Raw genomic sequence first — 24,587 nt, 5'->3', positions numbered from 1 at the left:
TAAATAAACATTTTAAAAATATTTTCCCTGCCTGGGTCATAACGATCTGACGTGGAGAGCTTGTGTGATTGGCAGGACGGCGTAACGCTCATCCAGTGTTTTTCCACTGAAGACATGAACGGAGTCTCTGTGAGTTCGGCCCGACCAAACTGTCTGTTCTGCTCTCAGAATCGCTGCTTCCTGCAGATAATCACTACAATCCCAGTTTCTGGTCAGCAGCATGTTGGACTTCTAAAGAAAGTCGATGATTTCTTCGCTTTAAATTTTCCTCCTGTAACAGATTGATGGACCTCACTGATCGCTAAAAATGCTGTTTGTATGTAATATTTCTGCTAAATGTTTTACTTCTGTTTCCATCAGAATTACAGGTATGTTTGCCATGATCGAGCTCCTGTTGATTGCTGCTCTCTTTTTGCTTCGTCACTGGCAGTCAGGGCTGGGCGGTGTGGATTAAAAATAAAGTCCCAGATTATTTTCATACCAGATCTCCAGTTTCATCTCTAATTTTCTTTTCTATAAAAGAAATCACAAATAACAGAAAATTATTTCAGTCATTCCTTTTGCAAGTTATGCATTGGGGTATCTGGCCCAGTCTTTAAGAAAAACACAATTTTACCAGAAAAAACATTTTAAAAATGTGATAAAATGCGGTTTTAATGAGAAAAAGGCTTCTATGATATCAGGATCTGATGTGAGCACCTCAGTGTTTTTTCTTCTACATCTATTCAGATTTGTTTCAAAATCCTGCGACTGATAATAATTTGATGCTAATCTCTTAAAAGTAAAATAGACACCAAAGTTTAGATGCTCAACATTCCTCATTGTATTGTACTATTTTCCTTGCAGAAGTTCTAATAAAATTACTAATTTATTCTCTTAATATTAAAAACTTTTCTGGTAAAATCTAAATTTTGTTGTCCTATTTTTTGACTTCATTATTGTACAGCAGTATTATGTAATGTTATGACTTTCTATCGTAACTGAGAGAAAGAAAACATAGCCTTGTCCTAATATTTTGTCATAAAGTTGATCTGAATTCAAACTTCAAATAAACAGAAGCTGCAAAACAAGATGGCCGCTCTCGGTGTGATGACATAACTTTGAGCGTATTGGTGAAAGAAAATCCAGATTTTCCAAAAACCAAATGACTGATCAATAAGATGAATTGATCGCCCAGCCTTACTGTTAGCTTCAATCCGACACACCTGGGAACCTTGCAAGCTTTGCAAGAAGTGCGTAATTGAAAGAAAAATGTAACTTTTTCATGTCTTCCTTTGTTCCTTTGCGCTCCTCTTGTAGTCGATCTGTGACCTTACCTCCCGTTGTGTCCTCTCCTCCCTCCGCCCCCCGCCTCGCCCTGCGCCCCAGGAGCCGGGGCCGGCCAAGGTCACTGTGACCAGCGGCAGCATGGCCGACGCCGAGCAGATCCCCACCAGCCGCGCCACCCTGTGGCAGGAGCAGAGCCGCTGGAACCGCGCCGCCATCCCCTGCAGCCGCAGTGCGTCCTGCCTCAGCCAGCTGGGCCAGAGCCAGCCGGACGGCGGCGTCACCACGCGAGACGGTGAGGAAACTGCCAGGGTCCGATACTAGATTAAATCAGGTGGTTCTCTACATCACCTTCGGGGCTGTGAGCATCTCCAGGCCTGGATGATCTTATTAGAACGACCAGAAAATGATGATGTGTAATGAAACAGAGCCTGGAAAAGGTTCTCATACCTGCTGAAATATTCCAGATTTTCTCATGTTACAACTACAAACTTTCCAGATTTTTGATTGTAATAAAGTTTTAAATCATGCTTTGTTTTTCTTCCCTCTTTAATTGTTTAATATTCTGTATGATCATTACTTTATGTTGAAATCCCAGTAAAACTCATGAATGGTTGTGAGTTGTTGAAATAAAACATATTTCCCGCCGTTTGCAGACAGGATGTTTGACTTGACGTGTTCTTGCGTTTCAGACGGCGGCGCCGTCAGCTCAGGCCGGAAAGTCCGAGTGGAGAGCGGATACTTTTCCCTGGAGAAGACCAAGTCTGAACCGAACCCGGCGCCTCCGCAGCATCTGCCTCTCTCCTCCTCGGCGTCCTCCTCCTCTTTAGGAGCTTCCAGGTACGAACCGGACCTCCCCACCTCCCAGCGCTCCCCGGACTCCCTTCCCTCCCCTAAAGCTCTGGTTTCCCCGAGCTACTCCACCATCAGCTCCTCCCAGAGCTCCCTGGACTCTGAGCCCAGCAGCCAGGCGTTGCCCACCTGGGCCGGAGGAACCACGCGCGGCGCCGGGCGGGCCGGCCGGTCCGGCAGGGAGTACACGGCGCTGTCTGACGTTCCCCGCGCCCGCATCCTGAGCTACAAGGAAGCCTTTCGCTCCGAGAAGAGGCGGCAGGAGCTGAGGGAGCGGACCCGCAGCCCCGGGAGGGAGGAGGTGGTGCGGCTGTTTGGGGAGGAGCGCAGGTGAGAATAAACCTCCTCCTGTTACTTTAATCGGTTTGAAGAATTTTTCTTATTCTGTTTGTTTTTAACTTCCTTGTGCAAGCACTTTGAATTATCTCTGCCTGAAAGGTGCCTTATAGATAAAGTAGATTTTATCACAAGCTGCGTTTTTATTACAAAACTTTGTCGATTCTCTGCTAATGTCAAAAAAATCACAATTTTACACTCGAGGTGTTTCCATTAAACAAGATTAAAATCAAACCTGAATACGTTTGTTCACGCAATAACACATTAAAAAACATCCTGCAACCACTTCCTGTCGTCTTCTTCTTCATAGTTTGCTCCAGTGGCGACATCCAGCGATAATCAATAATTCAATTAATCACACGATAAATTAAAACAAACTCAATAATTTCCATTTATTGTTTTTCTACCAACAGCTGGATAACAGTCTTCATTCTGGTGTTTTGGTCTCAACTAGCTTATTTTTTTGAAGGAAAATTTTGTTCACAGAGAATTAAAATGTATTTTATTTGTTGTTTAGTTTCTTTATTTTGGATATTTAAAATGTCTTCCAGTTCCAGTGTTAAATGTTTGTTAGAATTTAAAGTTTATTTAACTTTGAAAATGTGCTTTTGAATTACGCCAATTATATTACTAGAAAATGGACTCAAAATAACAATATTATTGTTTATCACAATAACTTCTGGGACAGTTTGTTACCGTGACCGGCCTAACTCCACTGCAGTTTTGCAAAATGAACCAATTTCCTTACAGCGAAACAAACACACCTCATTCTGGGGCCAAAACGTTTTAGCAGAGAATTAGGTTTTGCGTATTTTTATTAAATTAGTTTATTTTTGAAATATCAAACTGCACATTGATGTGGTCAATGGAAACGTAGCTACTGTTGAAATGCATTTAGCTGCAGGAGATTTATTGACCTGAATATTAAGAGCTTTAGGCTATATATAACAGTGGTGGGCACTACGAACTAAAACATTAGTTTTGGTAACTGAAGCCAAGTGGAGGCTCCAGTCCCCTAGAGGGCGCAAGAGGGACATTAAAAAGTTCGGGGAAATGGGGGAAAAAAATTAAATTGAATTTCACATTGTCCTTAATCAAATTTTTAATTGTATTTTTTCCATCACACTATAAAATCCAAATCTTCCTACATATCTTTGTTCTAGTACAAATCTCTTAGTGCAAAACTGACTTAAAGGTAACTTTCAGCAGCATTGAAAAGGTGAACATGAGGAGAGGAAATAGAACTGCTGAACAGACTTCAAAATAAAAGCATGAACATAAAGATCTAATAAACTAAATGAAAATTTGAAAATGGAAAAAAAGATTAGAGGAAGATAGGTGTGCTAAACATTTTCAAAGTAAGCTAAAGTGCTAACTAAAAAAATAGCTCTGCTATTTTGAAGTCCGCCTACTTCCACTGCGCAGCGACAACCAATAATTCATCAATCTGTTCATCAGAAGGCATCTATACAAATAATATCCACTCAAAAATAAATTACTAAATTCTGCATTTTATAACCACAAACTTAAGGTACCAAAAACGCTAAAAGTGCTAACTGAAAAATTAGCTCTGCTATTAGCGCATTAGCAGAAGTGTGCCCACCACTGATATATAACTACATGTAGTTCTTGCCATGCTATAAACATTCAGCTTTTTAGTAGTTTAGCAAAACTCTGTGGCTTCTTCTACTCTGTTTGCTCCTGCTTGCTACCGTAGCTCACCACTGGGTTCACTCTGGTAGTTCTGGGGAGATAAATGCTCATTTTCTGGTGCTTTCTACCTTTTAGCTCCTGCCGCCTTGCTAGTTTCTTTTGTTGTTTCGATCTTTTCCAGGGCTTGTGAACCGAGCTTCTCAGAGCTAAAGCCCAGCCAACCCCTCCACCCCCTGCTGCCCCCTGCTGGTCACCGCTGATTCCTGCTTTCTCTCATTTCATCTCTGCACCAGCTGGGAGCGCACACTCACACCGTTTCACCTCATTTCCTTTGTACATTCAGTTTAACCTCTCCAGATTGAGTTACTCATTTCTAAGACATTTGCTCTTACAAGTTGCAGTGCCTTCAGGTAACGTTGACTGTTTTCATTGCTGCTGTCTCGGCAGTATGTATAATGAGCCATTCTTGAAATAATTATTTCCTTTTTCATCATTTAACACCACTGTTCAGCTGTAGGTGCGTCTTTGTGGAATTATTACCATTATTCAACAAGAAAAGGACATTAATATTGAAAAACATTGAAAGTTTTGCTGAAGTCTGGTTTTAACTCATCAAAACTTTCATATTGTGGATATTTTTGGCATTCTGTGTTTTTATTTCTATTGACTTGCATCTGTTTTTTATGGAGCCCCCTAAAGGACATGGGGAGAATTTCTATCATTTTTGTATTTTTGTGCAGTTTATCTTAACCTTACACAAACATGAACACTAAGTTAGATTCATTTTCAACAAAGAGTTAAGAATGTAGAAAAAATGTAGAAGGCTTTAAATGTGCAGTTATAAATTAACATTTGTTATCGCTAACACTCTATACAGCTAATTGATGTTATTTAATTTTATTTATTTAATATTTAATCATATTTAAATTCTTATAATCTCACACTTGTATATATATTTTTAGAAAATTTGTATTGCTTGTTGTTATATTTGTATTTACTAATAATTAGCACCTTGAATGGGAGTAGCTTGTTAACAAATAAGAAATTTCCCATTGAGGATCGATAAAGTATATTCTATTCTATTCTATAATAGTCCAGGTGTAATTGGGAGGGAACATAAAGAGAATAATTCCCCATGTCCACTAGGGGGCTCCATAGTTTTTGAAGAAATGACTGAGCAGTGCGTTTTTTTTTGTTTGTTTTTGTAGGAGATCTCAGATCATCGGCCGGTTTGAGGAGAACCCATCAGTGGAGCGTATGGACACAAGCAGCAGCGTCGGCCATGACACCTCGGTGAACCAGAGACAAGGCCGGAGTGAGAGACGGTGTCTGGATGGGAAACACGTACGCCGCTGTCCTGACGGTTAATTAGTGCTGAAGTGAAGCCGGAGCTCTTCGGTTTCTGATGGTTTTGTGATTTTAGGAGATGTCACTGGACACGGGGAAGGACCGCTTGGCCCCGGACGTTTCCAGCTCCAACTTCCTCAACTTAAGAAGAGCAAAGTCTCTGGACCGCAGAGCTTCAGAGTCTTCAATGACGGTCAGTGTGGAGACTAAAACCACCAACTGAACATCATCTGTCCGTCCGTCCGTCTGCCCACCAGCCCTCAAACAAAGTTAAAAACAGCATTTCTGCAGCTATCAACACAGCAAAAACACAAAGTTTTACCAAGTATTTTTGTACAGTTTTTAGTGCAAATATCTTTGTACAAAACTAACTTACAATATATAGAAGCTTGTTTAAGTCAATAATTTCTTCATATTGATAGAAATGCACAGGTTTCTCTGGTATATTATTGCACTTATAACATGGGAAAAAATGTCTTGTGAGTGAAATAATCTGCCAGTGGAGCTAGAACTTGGTTGCTAGGTAACGGTCTGGGCTTGGCTGGCGTTGCTAGGTGACGGCGCCAGTAGAACTAGAAGTTTCTCACCAATATTAAGATTAATTATTTAATCCAAACAAGCTCCAATATCTTGCTGAAAAGTTAGTGATGTTAGTTTTGTCGTATTTTAAGCTTACTAAGATATTTGTACTAGAAACCAGAACAAAACTACTTGTTAATATTTTGTGTTTTTGCAGTGAATCTGATTAAATCTGCATCGGTGACTCCCAGTCTGACACTGCGGTCTGTTTCGGGGTAATCTAGTCAGTGTGTGGTTGATTTCTGTGTCCCGGCTGCAGCTGCCAAACCCTCTCGCTCCCCCCATGCACATGCCTACATACACCACTGCCGCCACTGCTGCCGATTATAAATAACCAGCTCAGAAGCAGGCAGAGTTGCATGGCAGAGACAGAAACAGATTGTCAACATATGAGTTAAAGGCGATCAGAATGACTCTGTGCCAGGCGGTGACCCCTCACCGGATGAAACTCAACCAAAACAAGGTACCGCCGCCGATCACACAGAACATTTCTAGGCGAACGTTCTGAGTTTGGCGTCTATAAACAGCCTGCAGGTTGCTCTAATGCAGCAGTTTGTGTTTCACAGGGACGGTCCAGTTCCCGCCAGCCAGTCTGCAGTCGAGGCTCCGCTCAATAACTTAACGAGCAAACGCTTCACAACTTTATCTACTCTTAAGATTCTCAGGTTTTCTGTCTGATATTTCTCTCCAGAAACTAGAGGAACGTGTAGCAAACAGTTTCAGATATTAATTTAATTTAACGCCCTTTATGTTTAATATGAATCAAACTCAGAACACTCAAAAAAATTAAAGAAAAGAAAAAAAATTGATTTTTATCTATTTTTAAATCAATATGTGGTTTAAAAATTTCCTACTTATAACAACCTGATGACTGTCAGAAAGTATAAGTAGTTATCCTTTTGTGCATCTTCTTATAAATATTGGTTTAAACAATAATTTCAATGGGATTTTTTACGGATGAACCGATTCACTTTTTCACTTCCGATACCGATATCTGTGGTTTAGTATCGGCGGATACCGATCCAATACAGAAAAATCATGCTGAGTTGACTTTAATGTTTGCTTCTTTTAAAATACAGGCATAAATGTGTAGAATTACACATTTATTTGATAACTTAAATACATCAACACATTCATAAGTTTGGTCAAACATGTACGATTTAAAATACCCAACTCTGAGTGTTTTTAAATCCTAGTTTAAAAACACTCAGTTTTTTCTGGACTCATTTTTAGATTTATTTATTGATTGTAAATGTGCATATTTCTATGTGCATGCTTCTTTCTATTTTATTTTATGTATTTATTTATATTTATATCACACTTTAATGTAAATAGTTTTTATACATTTTATTTTGCTCACAGTTATATTTTTATTTACTGATATTGGGTGGAGTAGTCTGCTAACAAATAATCAATTTTCCCCTGGGGATCAGTAAAGTATTTTATTTTGTATTTTAAAAACAATCTTTTTTCTTAAATAAAACATTTTATTATTAAGGACTTATTCAAAATATAATTTAGCGAAAAAAGAAAAAGATTTTTGGAGCATTTTGAATACTTGGAAATGCCATTCTCTATATAATTTTTTTTCTGCATCTCTAATTAAATGATAAATATTATTATTATCTATTTGCTTTTTCTGCAGCCAGATTTGCTGAACTTTAAAAAAGGATGGATGACGAAGCTTTATGAAGATGGAGTGGTAAATTTGACTCATTAGCAGGATTAAATCTTTCCTGCTGCTTGACTGATTTAATGTAACCGGCTTTTAATTTCCAATTTAGTGGAAGAAACACTGGTTTGTGCTGACGGACCAGAGCCTGAGGTTCTACAAAGATTCGATTGCTGAGGAGGTGAGGAGTTTTGTTGTTCTTTAAAACTGAATTAAAGAGGCAGTGTCATGTAAAATGGATTTTTTTATTTAGCTTTAAATCGTGTTTTAATGTTTTTCCCTCATCAAAAATAAACATGAAGTGTTTATTTGATTCTTTCATGCATGTTTGAGAAATCCTTTAATCTTCATGGCAACCAAAAACCTGGGTGGACCTAGCCCCGCCTTCAAGGCGTAGCTCCTCCCCCTCTCAGCTCCTTCAGACTAGCCAGCAGCAATTAGCAAACAGCTTCTGAGCTCATTACAGGAGCTGCTTGTCAGAGCAACGCTGGTAAAACGTTAAAGGGTTAATAGAGGAGCCATGTTTGGATGACTTCCTGGAGGCGGAGCTTCAGAGAGAGCAGGAGTTCTTAAAGAGACAGGCCCAATTTCAAAATGTTAAATCCGGAAGTCACATTTGATATATTAACTGAAGGTAACAACAGCTGTGTTTCCATTGACCATATAGTTGCGCAATTTGACTTTATGAAAATAAATTTGCTTAATGGAAAAACGTTAATTTTGAAAAGAACTTTAAAGTTTTGGCGCTAAGATGTGGTGTTTCTTTTGGCCAGGTAAATTTGGTTTATTTTATAAAACTGTAATGAAAAACTTTCTTCGTATCACACGAGTCACATGATCAACCTCCAGATGTTACTACTGGTGGAAACCAAGAAGAAGACGACAGGAAGTAGTGCAGCATGTTTTTAATGATCAAACTTATTCTTGTGTGATTTTAATTTCAATTTCTGTTTAATAGAAACACTGCAATGGTAACATTGGTAGAATATCAACAAATATTTTAACTAATTTGTAATGGAAATGCAGCTGCTGTTGATTGCACTATAAAATAAACACGACACTGCCCCTTTAAGCCCTAAAATGTTAATTCTCTCCTGATTTTGACCTGTATTCTTTCAGGCCTCGGAGCTGGATGGCGAAATCGACCTCTCCACATGTTACGATGTCAAAGAGTTTCCCGTCCAGAGGAACTACGGCTTCCAGATCCTTGTGAGTGTTGATGTTTTTCCATCGTTTCTGATGTGGCGTCATTAATCTGAACATGAATCTGCCCGTCTATAAACAACCCCAGACTCCTCGTGGTTCAGCTCTGGGTATCAGGCTTCCTCGCTGCTTATTGTCCGACATGGAGGATGGCACTTTGGTTTCTCATCTCTGTGACATCAGTGTGTTTTAAATTAGATGCAGCCGTCGCCACCTTTTCCTCTCTTAATCCGTGCAACCAGACCCGTCTTTGTTTATAGTGCTGCTGCCTCACATGAGGAGCCGGATTAAAAACATTCAGAGGGAATCCAATTAATCATAATTCAGTGGAGCAAAAATACCAACAAGGTCGCCCATTTGGTCTGGAGGAGGGCTGGGCGTTAAATCGGTTTTATTGGTTCATGGAATTTTTGATTTTTCAAGATTTAATTTTTAAGAAAATCTTATTTTAATCATCTTGAATTCAACTTTTTTTTCAACCGAATTCTGACTTTTCCTTAAGCGTTCAGACTCTTCTGAGCTCAAAGATCAGAAAATGTCGTAATTCTGAGAAAAAGTCAGAATTACACAAAAGATCATGGAATTCTAAAAAATGTACAGATTTTTTTTCATTTTCTCTAATCCTTTTCTGTAGAAACTAGATATTTTCATAAACTTCATAAAAAACAGACATATTTTACTGTTAGTTAACTTTGCCTGTTTTGGATCAGTTAGAATTACTAAAACTGTGTTATGTGAAACATAAAATTTTGTCATATCCTACCTTCTCGCTGCTGTAGAAAGCTGAATACTATAACAAGACATTATTAATAGCATTAATACATAATATGATAGTGAACTGAAACTACCTTCTTTAGTTCATCTGTTTTATTTTATCTCCAAATTCACCCTAAATGCTTTAAAACTGTTTAATTTTACTGTTTCATGCGGTAACATGTTTTTTGTGTTTTCTCGTGTGCAAACATCCGAAATGTGTTTTCTGATGAAACGCTGTTCCTGTTCCCAGTGTAAGGACGGCGCCTGCACGCTGTCCGCCATGACCTCTGGGATCCGTCGCAACTGGATCCAGGCCATCATGAAGAACGTCCGACCCACCGTCGCCCCCGACGTCACCCGGTAATCCCCGGCCGGGGTCAACGCTGGCAGACTCTTGATTTATCTAAACGCCCGTCTCCTGCCCCTCCTCACCCGCTCTCCCCTTCTTTCTCTTCCTGCTCTTCCGGTGTTTTCTGCCCGCTTCCAGGAAAAACATCTCTCTGAAACTGTCCGTTCTGAAGCCCAGGTTGGAGCGCTTGTGTGTTGAATTTCAAGCCATGATGTAATCGCTCAGCAGTGTCCGTCCCGGCGTGCTTGTGGTCATGTGACTCAGTCATGTTGTGCTTCAGTAGAGGCCAGAATAAAACTGATGCTACAGAAATATCTGCAGAGCAAACAGTCGGTTATCTCTGCAGTTCTCTGGAAACACAGACAAATCTGTTATATTATTACATTATATTATATTTATCTTCTTTATGATGCAGTACTAGGGCCAGTATAAGAAAAAAATATATAATAATTATGAGAATAGAGTCATAATATTGCCAGAATAAAGTTGTTATCATACAAGAATAAATTTGTATGATATAAAGTCATAATATTACGAGAATAGTTGAATATCAGAATAAGGTCATGATGACATTAAAGTCATGATAATACTAGAATAATATTCTTAATGAGAATAAAGTAAAAATATTACTAGAATAAAGTTGGAATAACACAAGAAAAATGTTATATTGAGAAAAAAACCATCAGTCATAATATGATAAAAATAATATTTACACAATAAAGTCGTAATAATGAGGAATTTTATTATAATATTCCAAGGTAAAAGTTGTACAACAATAAAGTCATAAAATTACCAGAATAACTGTACTTACATAAAATAAAGCTGTAATAATGAGAATAAAGGATCGAATTTGAACAAAGTAAAGTCGTAATTATATGAGAAGAAAGTTCTAGTAGTACACGAACAGTCATAATGTGATAAAAATTATACTAATAATGACGTAAGATTACCAGAATAAATATTTTAATCTGTAAAAATATCAGAATAAAGTAAAAATATTAACAGAATAGTAATTAAAATACAACCAGAAAAGTCGGAATATTACGAGAAAATCAAATGAGATTAAACAGAAAGTTGTATGATAATAGTGGTAATAATACATAATATTACCGTAATAAAGTTGTATTCTGGTAACTTTGCATATTAATTCTCATAATATTATGATAATGTCTTAGTTTGTATGTTTGTCTCCAGGTCGTCTCTTTAATTCTTCCCTGCATAGAAAACTCACACCTTGTTGCTCCACTGTTAACCCCGGCCCATCTGACCTTTGACCTCACATTTAATGACCCATTTAAGCCGTGCTGATCTGGATTCTGTCTCGTTTCTCGCCAACACATCTGTTATCAGCTTACCGCCACCAGATTCCTCTCATTCTTCTTCTAGACACGATGTTTACGTTGACGCTTTTCTCAGATTTTCTGTGCTGCTTTCGTCGCTTCGCCTGTCTTATAAATGTTTCTAATACTTTGACTAGACTCTGTTTACGGTGGTGATTCAGGGTTTCTGCAGGTCACAATCAAAACAAAACATTTAGTTTCTACCAAAATCTGTGCAGCAATCCCTCCTGAACAAGCATATGGCAGCTGCATAAATATGCAGCAATTTGTCCACAGCAGCCATTATGCTACTGACAATGTAAACAAAGCAGAAATTCTTATCATGTGAATATTTTTATTTTAATTTAGCCAATTTTCTTCTGTACTTGCACATAAAGTAGTAAAAAATATATTTAAATACACCATAAATTTACAGGTTACATGTTAAAAAATTAGAATATTATAGAAAAGTTTATTCATTTCAGTGATTTAATTCGAAGAATTTAAACTTAAATATCCCTTAGAAATAGATTTGTTCATTATGCCTGTAAATTTTTTATGTTTGTGGCTGACAAAGGGTTAAAAACCAAAATTTCAGTTTCTCAGATAATTTCAACATAATGCATTTTTTTAATACTAACTGTATACTGGCCACTTTTAATACATTTGGTTTAAACAATGTCAATAAAGGAAACGATAAAATCAGTTCAAGGTTTAAATAAAGGATTATATGTGCTGCTTATTCTGGTTTAGGTGACTGGAATCATAATTGATTATGAAAAAGTTGTAAAAATCTTAAATCTCAGTTGGTCCTGCAGAAACTCTGTAAACGCACAGCTGGAAGAGGCTGAGATTTACGACGGCGTGTTGGAGCCACTGTAGATGAACAGAGGAGTACATTTCTAACAAAAACTCAGACGTTTTTAGATTAATCTCGGATGTTTTCTATTAAAAAAAGTAAAAAAAAAAAAAGGAATTTTCCAATATAAAAAATCTTAGGAAAAACTCAGAAATTTTGTAGAAACAACAAGAAAATTCCTGTTTGAAAAGTCTGAAAATTTGCTAAATAAAAATCTGAAATTTTGACAACTTTAGAAACTTGAAAAAAAAGTAGAAATTTCTGAGATTCAGAAATGAAAAAAAATTGACCGAAACTCAGGAAAAGGTTTTTCCCCCCTAGAAATTTAAGTTTTAACCAGCAAAGTTTTTCTTTTGAAACTCAAATTTTGATGATTCTTTTTTTTCTGAGATTGATCTCAAAATTTTTGATTTTTTTTTTTTCTAGATTTCTACTCTTGGGAAAAAAAGGTCGTTTTTTCCTCAAATTTCTCAGATTAATCTAATAATTTCAGAGTTTTTTTCCAAGTAAATTTTAGATTTTTCAAACTTAGAAATTTTCTTGTTTTTTCTAGAAAGGCCATAAATTTGCCCCTTTTTTCTGTCTCTATGATGACTCTAATTCACCATCATGTTTATTTCGACTGTATTTGAACTGATGCAGGTATAAAACTCTCCTCCATTAAATCTGTTTGTACTGTTTGTTGATCCAGATCCATCCCTGATGAAAACCTAAAGAGCCATGTGATGTTGGAGCCGTGTCAGGTGACCTCTGACCCCAAGTTGGACGACTCCAAGCAGTCGCCGGGCAGCAACGCCGCCACTCCTCCGTCTGAGCCGCGTAGGAAAGGAGTCCGCGAGCGCCGGCGAGAGGGCCGCTCCAAAACCTTTGACTGGACCGAATTCAAAATGGAGAGGAAGGAGAAGCCGGTAAAAGAACGAGCGGAAACAGTTGACCTCAGCTCGGCGTTCTCCACCACCTCCTCCTGCTCGCCCTCCTCCTCCGCCTCCTCGCTGGCCTCCTCGCCTGCGACTTCCTCCTCCCTGCAAACCTCGTCCGTATCAGCTCCGCCCCCTGCCGACGCGAAAGACGAGCCGTCCCCAGAGGAGCGAGGCAAAATGGACGTCGACCACAGGGCGGTCGGGCTGTGGGGCGCCGACGCGACGGACGGCGTCGCTCCAAACATCAGACAGGAAATCGAACAGCGGTGGCATCAGGTGGAGACGACGCCACTGAGAGAGGAGAAGCAGGTGCCGATTTCCACGACTGCAGGAACCGCTGAGCGACTGCCGGCTAACGAGCAACTGCCGGCTAACGAGCTAGCCGCGCTGCTGGACAAGGAGGTGAGACTTTAACCACGGAAATATGACGAAACTACGACAATAAAGACATTATGAGAGTGAAGACATAATATTATGACTTCATTCTTGTACAACTTTATTCTCGTAATATTATCACTTTATTCTCATATTGGGATTTAAGTTATGTAATATTATGACTTTATTATCATACAACTTTATTTTTATAATTACTCATAAAATCACAAGAATAAAGTCCTTTATTCTAAAATAGTTTTTCCTTAGCTTGGCTCTGATACTCCGTCATAGTTTCCACTGTTTCCTGACACATTGTGAACATGTTATCTGTTTCTCTGAGCTGCAGAACAGCTATTCATTATTTAACTTATTAACTTTAAAATTGCGGCATTTTGCTTGAAAATGTTAATTAGGAACAATTAGAAACTACGATGGAAACTCTTGGTTCTGTTGGTTAAGCTGGAATAAATGGCCTGTGTCTTCCAGTTGGGACAGAAGCAGAAGGAGCTGGACCGACTGCAGGAGCAGAACAGTCTGCTAAAGGAGCAACTGGAGGACGCTCTGGGCCGGGAGCAAAGCGCCAGGGAGGGATACATCCTGCAGGTACGGATCGCTGCTTCAGCTGTTCACCAATTATCAGTCAGAAACATTTACAGGTTTTAAAACATCAGTTTCCCAATGACATGTCAAGTCTTCATTAATTTCTGGGAGTAAATGGAGTCATTTTCTTCAGAATTTTATTTATTTGGAAAAAGGTTTTATTAAAGGGGGTTGTTATGTATTTTCCAGGCACATGGTCCCGTTTTATAACACAATCAAGTCACCTTCAGTTGTTATGAAAATGCCTTATATATCAGAAATTACTTTAAAACGTATGTTCCTTCAGAGTGAGCACAGGAGTACCTCAGGTATGTGTACTCAGTCCTTGTTTGTTTTTCTCAGCTGAAACACAAAATTGATCTATTTAAAGTCACAGCATTCTGTATGTCCCAGGCACATACTGACATTTTACAGCAAAATCAAGTAATTCTTACATTCAGTTGTTATAAAAAGTCTATGCATGTAAAAAATTACTTAAAAGTGTTTTGACTTCAGACATAGCCGTATCAGATGTCTTGAAATTGGCTCAAAAATGTTGCTATGACATAATACCCACCCTCCTGGTGTGAGTTATTTTACTGAAAGTTATAAGTATCCTAACGAACCCAGTGAACCAGCATTGCAATATGTAGTTTTAACAAATCTTTCTGTTGTTGAAGAGACAGAACCCTGGTGAGGTTTTTATACCTCATAATGTAAAATAAAAACTGTTTTTGTTACGAAATCTGCAGATTTTTGTGTGAAAGACGAGTATATTTTTTTAAACCAATCTACTAATGGGAGTTGTTGCTTAATCTCTTGAACTGAAATGCATGGTTGTGGTGTTTTTTGAAGCATGAGTTTTCACTAACTTGTTCTAATCGAGTTTCACATCTCCTGGGAAAATAACTGATTTGATTTGTTGAGTTTAAGGTAAGAATCTTGATCAGTAAGTTTCGCGCTGTGCTTTTTCCTTCTGTCTGCGTGTGTGCTTCCCAGCTCGGTTTCTGCATGCTTTTTAATGTGTTTTCACTCTTTTATTCCTGCAGTTTTTTTTTTCAGAAACTCTATGTTAGCACCCCATTAAGTCTGAAAGGATGTAGTTCTTTGAGGTTTTTCTCTTTTTTCAAGTGAACCCTGAAAAAGCACAGTGGAAGCTTGCTAAAAAAAAACTTCAAATAAACAGGAATATTCACAAGAAAGGAGAAAACTTATTTCTCTGCTAATCCCTGAGATGTGGTTCTCTATAAATGGTGGGTAAGATAGGACAATGTCATTAATGAAAATGTCTCATGATCTTTTCAAGAGTGCAACGCCACCTTCCTCATCACCACGCAAAGTGCCATGGCAACAGTTACACAAGCTCAACCAAGACTTGCAGGGCGAGCTGGAGTCCCAAAAGCGCAAGCAAGATCTCGCTCAGCAGCAGATCCGGACATTAAGGCGAAGCTACACCGAAGCTCAGGATGCCATAGACCGCCATGAGACCGACATTCAGGCTCTGCAAACCAAACTTGCATCTGCAATGGCGGAAATCGTAGCGAGTGAACAAGCTGTGGCTCGAATGCGCAACGAGCTGAAACTGGAACAGGAGCGCTCAAAGGAACAAGAGGAGGAATACGGCCGCAACGAAGCCACCTTGCGAGCCCAGCTGAAGGATAGCGAAGACAGACTCCGGGAGGTTGAGGCAAGCCTTTTGGAGAGGAACCAGGCCCTCAGGCACCTGGAACGCCAGCAGGCTCTGCAACGAGATCATGTGAAAGAGATACAGAGGTTGCAAGAGAGGCTGCAGGAGGTTGTGGCTCGGCTAGCCGCTACTGAAGAGGGCCAGGCGCTAAAGGAGGAGCGGTTGAGGAATGAGCAGCAGATCATGCAAGAGAAACATGAGAGAGAGAGGCAAAACCTGAGCAGAAGATTGGCAGAGGCCGAATCTACACAGAAGGAAGTAGAAGACAGGTTGTTGGAGGCTGAGCAACAGGTTGAGGCCTTGCTTAGAGGGAGGCGGGCATCAGGTGGGAAGGAGCACAAGGAGGAAATGTTGAAGCTGCAGGAGCAGCTAGATCTGAAGACGGACAGGATGGAAACGCTGAGGGAAAGTGTGCGAAGGTTGGAGGAGGAGAAAGGCCAGCTGACCTGTCGCTGCCAGGAGCTTCTCAACCAGATCACAGAGGCAGACCGCGAAGTGAACAAGCTACGCAATCGTCTGGAAACCGAGGAAGCAGATTACTACACCCTGGAGCATTCATATGAGCGTGCTACACAGGAGTTTCAGAAGATGAGCCAGTTTCTCAGAGAAAAAGAAGAGGAAATCAAGCAGACTAAAGAGATGTATGAAAGGCTGATGGAGCGTAAAGAGGCGGACCTTAAAGAGGCTCTGGTCAAAATGACTGCGCTTGGCAGCAGCTTGGAGGAAACTGAACAGAAGCTGCAAGCTAAAGAGGTTCTTCTTTGTCAAATGAGTCAAAGTCTCATCAGTAAGACTGAGCCTTGCGGTGCTGAAGAAGATCTGCAAGCCAAACTTGTTGTTGCAGAGGACCGCATTGCAGAGTTGGAGCAGCACCTGACTGCCCTGCAGCTGGGCTACGCAGACCTCTGCTTGGAAAGGAAGCAACTCTCAGACCAGGACAAAACTGGAACAGTTAAAACATCATCTCCCTTGTTGTCAAGAACAGACCTGTCCATAGATGACTCTTCCAATATGGAGAGCTCCTCTGATGATAAAGAATCTGAAGCAAAGAGACCAAGGATCCGATTTTCAAGTATTCAGTGCCAAAAATATGTTGGTCCTGAAGTTGTAGACGCCAGTCAAACAAGTTCAGCTGACGAAGAGATCTCTGACATTGCGCTCTCGCACACTAGTGACCCAGAGAAGTTCATTGCCATCATACACGCACTAGAAACAAAACTGCTCACCACTGAGGATAAGCTGAGAAATCTCACACAGAATGTTGTCATTCAACGGCCCATAGAACCCGGAGATGTCTCCAATACCGATCCAAAGTTGTCGGAAAGCGTGCCTTGCTCCCCAGAGGAGATTAGGAGTGTTGAAAGTGAAACAAGGAGTAGTTCTGCTCTCGAGCATTATAGCAAAGCCTTGGTGTATGTTGAAAATGGGCGCGAGAAAGTTAGGGCGATGCTAAGTGGCTCCCATGGTACCACTGATTTACAGCTGCAGTCTCTTTCAGAAATAGAGAGTGATTTATTTAGTGCCTCTTTGCACATCCGACAAGGTCAGAAGACGTTGGACGAGCAGTCACCGGTTGCTCAAACCCCAGAGACCTTAGACAAGGAGTCCCGGCTCCTCTTTGCCAAAACTTTGTCCTTTGAAGCTGCCGTTTTGAACAAAATGGCTTTGATGATACAAACCTCGAAGTCCGACCTTTTGCAAGCTCTTGTTGAGATATGGCAAGACTTGGAGCATGTCAAAACAAGTGAACAGGATTGCTTGGCGATAGTTTACGCGGATGTCTTGACCAGGAAGCTGATGTTGGAAAGTACATTCTGGAAGGACCTTGAGAAATCTGAGGCTGATGCTGCTGGAATCAAAGAGATTGAAGATGAAACCATCACAATCAACACCTTCCTCAAAGCAGAAATCACTTACTCAGTGGAAAACCTTAAACTTTGCTACGAGGAGAAATTCAAACTACTCAAAAGAGAGTTGGCTGACGCCCAGTTTAGACTCAATCAAAGGGAAACGGCTCTTAAAGCAATTATTGATGCTTCAAAAACACCTGATTTAAAATCTGTTATCAAGGATGTGAAACAGGACCTCGGTATTGGCAAACAGAAGTTGGCTGACATTCGCCCCCCTGAACTCGCTCCCTACATGGAGCAGATTGAAGTAGAGGAAGCTAGAGATTTGGCTGAGGAAGTCGTTGATAGACACTTGGCAAGTGTGATGCCATATGGCGGTCAGTCTATTGAATCCTTTCAAAACGCTCATGACTACCTAGCTAACGAGCTCCAAAGACAAGCAGGTATCCTGCAAAGGTACGCAGAGGAGATAGAAAGCAGTGGAAGCCATCCTGCACTGTCTAAAATGATCCAGGCGGTTTTAGGACACCAAACATCCCATAATGTCATAAGTACCTCTCTTTGCATGCGAGAAGCCCTCATTCAGGCTCAGGTGGCGTATGTGGCATGCAGGCTGCGGGCCAAGCACGAGCAGGAGCTAGGCATGTGTAGGCAAACCAGTCAGGATATGGAAGCTCTGGTGCAGCAGCATTCGTTCAAAGTTGCGGAAATTCAAGAAAAATACGAGGTTTCTTTGCGACAGGAGCAAGAGAACTTCTCCCAAACTATGATTGCTCTCCAGAGAGAGAACGAAACCCTGAAAAGTGAGCTCAGTGAACGCATTAACCAGCTCACCCTTCAGCAGGAGCAAGTGTCTCTCCTGGAGGATCGTTTCCAGAAGGAGACCGAAGAGCTGAAGGAGAAGTGCCAAAGCGAGCTCAGTCAAGAGGAGCGTTGCCGCGCCTCAACAGAGCTGGCGCTCATAGAGACGGCCGCTGACAGTCAGAGAAAGCTCGAGGTTCTACTGGCGGATATCGACAGCATGGAGGAGCGTCACAACCGTCACGTTAGGAAGCTGGAGGAGCAGTTCAAAGACCGGATCGTGGAGCTCCAGCATTTTCACAAAGAGGAGTTGGATAAGTTACATTCCCAGTATGTCGAAGGCTTTCAGAGTGCCAACAAACACTCGCCTCCCTGCAAAGAGGTCGAGTCTCGAATGGAAGAGGAAGACGAGGGGAAGAGGGCGGATGTGCCAAACGTGTCAGAGCTGGACTCCATGATGGTTCTGAAGGAGCGAATCCAGGAGCTGGAGACGCAGATGAATAGCATGAAGGACGAGCTGGAGAACAAGCACCTGGAAGGGGATGTGGCCAGCCTGAGAGAGAAATACCAGAGAGACTTTGAGAGTCTTAAGGTTTTTCTTCTTTCATTACATAAATTAAATATTTAAAGCAGAGAGAAGTAGACGGTTAGTGAGCTTTAGTGACATTTATTTTACTGTTACTGGGAAATGGTGTGATTTTCTATTTTAAAAGTCTAGGTCAAATTTAATGCAGCTATGAATATTGGCGTGAAGTTAGACTTCCTTGCTCAGTCCATCCTGGTTGCTCCATTCAGACGCTAATGCTAAAAATTATTTCTCCCAGTCAGAAGTTCGGATGAAAATAGCAAAAAAAGATGCTGAAAATAAACTTGAAACCATGCAGTTATGATACATAATCATTTCTATTATTATTTTCTGAGTTGCTGGTTCAGGCTGGATTTTGATGTTTTGTTCATTTGACATCATGTTTTTTTCTTAAAGTTAATTGCCAAAAATAATAATTATTCAAGTCAGAAAGAGTTGCTGACTGCAGCAAATTAATCCATATTTATTTGACAGATTACAGTTTGTTGATGTTGTTGATAATCACTTTTCTTATGCAGTGTTGGTCATGGAGTACCACAAGCTTGTGTGCTCAGACAACTTCTCTTTCCTATAAACACACCTTCATTTAGTAAACGTTTTAATCAGCTGTAAATATCCATTTAACCTTTCAAATCCAGTTAGTTGATCATAATTGGAGAATATCTCAGACATAAAATCCTGTTAATTGTTTCCTATTGGCATTAAATTGTCAACTTAATTGACTGTTTTATGTTATAAATTGAATTGGACTTTTGATTGTATTGGGTTGATTTGAATGGAAATTGGATATGAATTGGACCTGTCTGTCTGTGAATTGGTGCTAAGTAAATAAAATGAATTGGACTGAAAGGTGGATTGGTTCCCAACATGAGGAGAAGTGAATATTTTGTTGATATTGGACTATAAATGTTTTGTTTTCTAACCTGTGGAAGCTGCATCTGACTGAATAATCAGCCAAACAAAGAAGATTTTAACAGAAAACCAGGAGAAATGTATGATGGACTGGATGGAGCAAACAAAAACTGTTTTATTTTTACCAAACTTTTGTCATTTTTACTTGGCATTAAAAGCCATACCATTTCCCACATCCATATATGGCAAAAAGTAGTCTTTATGTAAAAATTCAAGTCTTCTGGGCAACAGTTTCACTGCTTTAACTTGCTCTACTAATGTAGCTGAGCTTTAGATAATCTTCTTTCCTTCTGCCACCGATTTCTGCATGCAACCTAGACGTCGAACTTAATGCGTAGCCACAAGTAAATCACATCTCAGGTGATGAAACGCACAGACAAATAGCCGACTGAAACATAAAATGCTGGGCCTTTTCTTTCCCTAGGCGACATGCGAGCGAGGCTTTGCTGCAATGGAAGAAACCCACCAGAAGGTGGTGGAAGACCTCCAGCGGCAGCACCAGCGGGAGATTTCCAAACTCATGGAGGAGCGAGAGAGACTGCTGGCTGAAGAAACCGCTGCTACTATTGCTGGTAAGAAGTCAGCTAATAATCACGCTAATTTTGTGTTAAGCTGGGCAGAGATTAAACACGTTTCTTCGATGTAGCTATTGAAGCGATGAAAAACGCACATAAGGAGGAACTGGAGAAGAACCAGCGCTCCCATCTGAGCGGTCTGAACTCTGATATCGACGAGCTCCGCCTGCAGTACGAGTACGTTCCAGTACCTGAACTGATTTAGCACTGCGCTAGAGATTTACAGCTGCAACGTAGTAAATTAAAATGTAATCACACTGTAAAAACACATATTACCAAGTATCTTAGGTCTGGTTTCAAGTGCAAATAACTTAGTTCACTTGAAATGAGACGAAACTAACTTACAAGTAACTTTTCAGCAAGATATAGAAGCATGTTTTAAGTTAATAATTCCTTAATATTGATGAAAAAGTGCTAGTTCCACTGGCAGCGTTGCCTAGCAACCCCAGCTAAGTCTGTCCCGTTACCTAGCAACCAAATTCTGGTTCTACTGGCGGATTATTTCACTTTAACAAGGAAAAAAATTTCTTGTTATAAGTGAAATAATCTCAACTTTTTGTCAGTGTTAAGGAATTATTATTAAAACAATCAGAAAAGTTACTTGTAAGTTAGTTTTGTCTTATTCCAAGTGTATTAAAATATTGGCAGTAAAAACTAAAACAAAAATACTTGGTAGATTTTTTAGTTTTTGCAGTGTAAAGAGTTACAGAAATTACTAATTTAAGATTAATTATACTCAGATTGACATACCTCAAGCATTTATTTCAGTTAATTTTGATGATTATTGCTTACAAATTTTCCAAGAAAATGTGGATATTAAGTTAAAAACCTATAAGAAATGTCCTTCACACACAGAAATGTTTTGTTGTGCTTGTTCATGTGACAAACATGCATGTGGAGGGAGTTGAGGTTAAAACTGTTGTCTGGTTGTTTAGGGAAGAGCTCCAGTCCATTCATAGAGAACTGGAGGTTTTATCTGAGCAATACTCCCAGAAATGTCTGGAGAACGCTCACCTGGCTCAGGCGCTGGAGGCAGAGAGGCAGGCCCTCCGGCAGTGTCAGAGAGAGAACCAGGAGCTAAACGCTCACAACCAGGTCAGCAACCCGCTCAAATCCAGAAACACGTCCCCGTCTGCTGGTCCAAAACGCCGTTTTCTGTCCTGCAGGAGCTGAACAACAGGCTGACCGCAGAAATCACTCGCATGCGCTCATGTTTCAGCGGGGAAACGGCTCTCTCTCCACTGACTCACGGCAAAGACGTTTATGAACTGGAGGTGGGTAAACCTGCGCTCACTAGCTGCGCAAATCTGCCTGTTTACATCAGGAAACTTAGCACATGCACACAACGCTGGAGGAGAAAAAGACGATTCTTTTCCTCGCCATCCTTAAAACGATCCCGTTAACTAAATGAAACCTGGAGATGAAGGCATTAATAATTTAGCCCAGTGATCTACAGCAAAGGGAAAAATGATGCGGAAAAACTCAAAAACAGTCATTAATCTTCTATTTTCTCTCTCTCCGTGTCAGCTACACTACACCAGACTCGTTGCCATAGCAACTGACAATAACGCCGCTAAAAGCTAAAAACATCAGGATTCAACATCAAACATTTCCCATACAAAGAACAGGACACTCAGTCCGTTACAGTTTTGCGATTATTAAGCGATCGTGGTAGATTAGCTGATTTAACCACCGGTTCTACTTACGATCTGTCAGAGGTGGTGTTAAGGTTGCCTTTCTTTTTTATTTTTTAACTGAACCCAAACACACAATTCCACAGCACATCTCCATGTTACAGTTATCATAGTCAAGCTAGCATAACTGAACTACTTCCCTTCTTAATTAAAGGTTTTTCCTGGCCTTATTATCTAATTGTCGTAGAGTTGACTAGTAGCAAAGCAGTGTGTCCCTTTTTCTTTTGAGATTTAGCTCGTGATGTTAACTTGACGGCTAACACCAATGCTAGTCGTTGTTGGCTAGCAGCTTTTTGCCCTCCAGCGAAGAGAAGGGGTGGGATCTAGAGTGCGTCTATATTATGCTAATGTCAAAAAAACACAATTTCATAATGGAGGGGTTTCCATTAAATTAGAAATAGATAAATAAGCTTATTCATGCGATATTTTGGGCGTGCCGTGGTGGCGTAGGGGATAGTGCGACCCATGTTTGGAGGCCTTGAGTCCTCGACGCGGCTGTTGCGGGTTCGACTCCCGGACCCGGCGAGATTTGCCACATGTCTCCCCCCTCTCCTTCCCCCTTTCCTGTCAGCCTACTTTCAAAAAATAAGGGACACTAGAGCCCACAAAAAGACCCCCTGGAGGGGTACATATATATATATATATTAAAAAAATGTATGCAGTAAGTCATTAAAATTCATAGCAGCGACGGATTTCAACAGAGACTACACTTATGATTAGCCGTAGCGCTAGCGCACATCATCTTATTCAGGCGTTGGAGCGACAAACCGCGCTAGCGGCTACTTATACGGTGTTTTTGGGAAATGATAGTCGGCCATTTTACAGAAGAACAATGGATTCAGCACGTTCAATCAATACACAACTTTTTATGATCTGTGAGCTGCACATTGTCTGAAAAAAAATAAACTACAAACCATGAAAAAGACCACTTCCTGTCTTCTACTTCGTCGTTTCTGCCAGCAGTAACATCCAGCTGTTGATCATGTGACTCATGTGTTGTGAAAAAAGCGTTTAGTGAAATTAATTTATTTTGACAAGGCTGAAAAACCACGAGCAACAACTTTTTATAAAAAATGTTTTGGTTTTTTCTTAATTGGTGTGTTTCCGTTTAGCAAATTAATTTTTGTAATTTCAATTTGTGTAATCCTTTTTGCTACGAAATCGCACACAGTGAGAACTTTTCTTCTTTAAAGGTGCTGCTACGGATAAAAGAGTCAGAGATCCAGTATCTCAAGCAGGAAATCCACTCTTTGAAGGACGAGCTGCAGTCTGCTTTGAGGGTGAGTGAAACCAAAATGTTTACCGGAGGTTCGCTTCTTTATTAACACCTTGTTTGAACCGCAACCGATTTCTCTGCCAGGACAAGAAATACGCCACGGATAAATATAAGGACATTTACACAGAGCTGAGCATTGTGAAGGCGAAGGCCGACTGTGATATCAGCAAGCTGAAGGAGAAGCTGCTCATGGCCACTGAAGCTTTGGGGGAGAGGAATGTTGACGACGCCGTTACATCCGGATACGGTTTGTTCAAACGTCTTCCTTACCTCCCAGTAAGACAAACTGAAGTTGTCTCAGTTGGTCTGGACCAGAGATGGAGACTCGAGTCGCTTTTAAATTAAAACTTTTTTATTTTGTTTATTTAAAAGAAATTAAAAATATATTATTTTTAAATTTGGACTCATGGTCGAGTCTTTGACCGTTTTCCCACCTGATAGTCCGGTACTCTCGGTTCAATTGGAGACTAAAACTGCAACATTTGTTGCATTTTCAGTTGGTTCTCTTTCACATTGCACTGAGTCAAACAAATCAAAACAATTGAGCAACCTGTTCCCCTCCTCACCTGTGGGGGCGCTGCACCAGAAACCACTGAAGGAAATGACATAAAAAACCTCTGAAGAAGACACTTCCTTTCTCACAAAATGTAAATAAAAATGGAGTGCCCCCGTCAGATTTTAGTGGTTGTAGGATTTCTCTTTCGTTTATGGCAACACGACGACCCATTTCTCCTGTTAGCGCTAAGCTAGCATATTTATTTTGGTTGTTTTTTATAGTTAAAATTTTGTTCAATATGTAATGAAATGGATATTATGAAAACAGAGATTAGTTTCTCATATTTTTCTCGTATTTTATTTCATTTTTTCAGAATAATACAAAGTAACCTTAAGCTACTTTATCATTACAAGGCTGAAAATGGCTGAAAATATCAAAATAAAAGCACTTCCTGTTTCAGTAACTCAAACATTTAGCACTTATTTACTTCTTCCACTTTGTCTCATTCATTATGTTGTAATTTATTCCTTTAATCTGAGCATGGTTAGTATATTAATATTTAATAGATAATATAAAACAGATAATCCACTAGTAAACATTAATGGGTTTTAATGTGTCCATAATTTTTCTTAAACTATAAATGTT

General features: G+C 40.0%; 1 protein-coding gene across 6 annotated transcripts in view; it reads left to right on the top strand.

Annotated features, from left to right (window-relative positions):
* The window catches only part of LOC102237473 (protein outspread-like), a 61,261-nt gene that overhangs the window by 34,044 nt on the left and 2,630 nt on the right, over positions 1 to 24,587 (top strand). For 3 of the 6 annotated variants that reach the window (XR_002753403.1, XM_023341280.1, XM_023341281.1), the window contains exons 6-24: positions 76 to 129; positions 1,369 to 1,561; positions 1,959 to 2,448; positions 5,316 to 5,451; positions 5,531 to 5,647; positions 7,679 to 7,735; positions 7,818 to 7,886; positions 8,825 to 8,914; positions 9,915 to 10,024; positions 10,152 to 10,190; positions 12,883 to 13,513; positions 13,973 to 14,089; positions 15,372 to 18,995; positions 20,326 to 20,473; positions 20,548 to 20,653; positions 21,412 to 21,571; positions 21,643 to 21,750; positions 23,364 to 23,450; positions 23,531 to 23,693. Coding sequence is in view for 5 of the 6 variants with exons in the window: in XM_023341280.1 (XP_023197048.1) it covers positions 76 to 129; positions 1,369 to 1,561; positions 1,959 to 2,448; positions 5,316 to 5,451; positions 5,531 to 5,647; positions 7,679 to 7,735; positions 7,818 to 7,886; positions 8,825 to 8,914; positions 9,915 to 10,024; positions 10,152 to 10,190; positions 12,883 to 13,513; positions 13,973 to 14,089; positions 15,372 to 18,995; positions 20,326 to 20,473; positions 20,548 to 20,653; positions 21,412 to 21,571; positions 21,643 to 21,750; positions 23,364 to 23,450; positions 23,531 to 23,693 (6,499 nt within the window). In the remaining variant the exon portion in view is untranslated. The remainder of the gene's footprint in view (positions 1 to 75; positions 130 to 1,368; positions 1,562 to 1,958; positions 2,449 to 5,315; positions 5,452 to 5,530; positions 5,648 to 7,678; positions 7,736 to 7,817; positions 7,887 to 8,824; positions 8,915 to 9,914; positions 10,025 to 10,151; positions 10,191 to 12,882; positions 13,514 to 13,972; positions 14,090 to 15,371; positions 18,996 to 20,325; positions 20,474 to 20,547; positions 20,654 to 21,411; positions 21,572 to 21,642; positions 21,751 to 23,363; positions 23,451 to 23,530; positions 23,694 to 24,587) is intronic. The other 3 variants (XM_023341284.1, XM_023341283.1, XM_023341282.1) reach the window with 3 other exon arrangements.

Source organism: Xiphophorus maculatus, chromosome 10 (assembly GCF_002775205.1).
Source record: "Xiphophorus maculatus strain JP 163 A chromosome 10, X_maculatus-5.0-male, whole genome shotgun sequence".
NCBI classification, from domain to species: Eukaryota; Metazoa; Chordata; class Actinopteri; order Cyprinodontiformes; family Poeciliidae; genus Xiphophorus; species Xiphophorus maculatus.
Note: the sequence above shows the minus strand (reverse complement) of the source record. Positions and strands in the feature narration are given on the sequence as shown.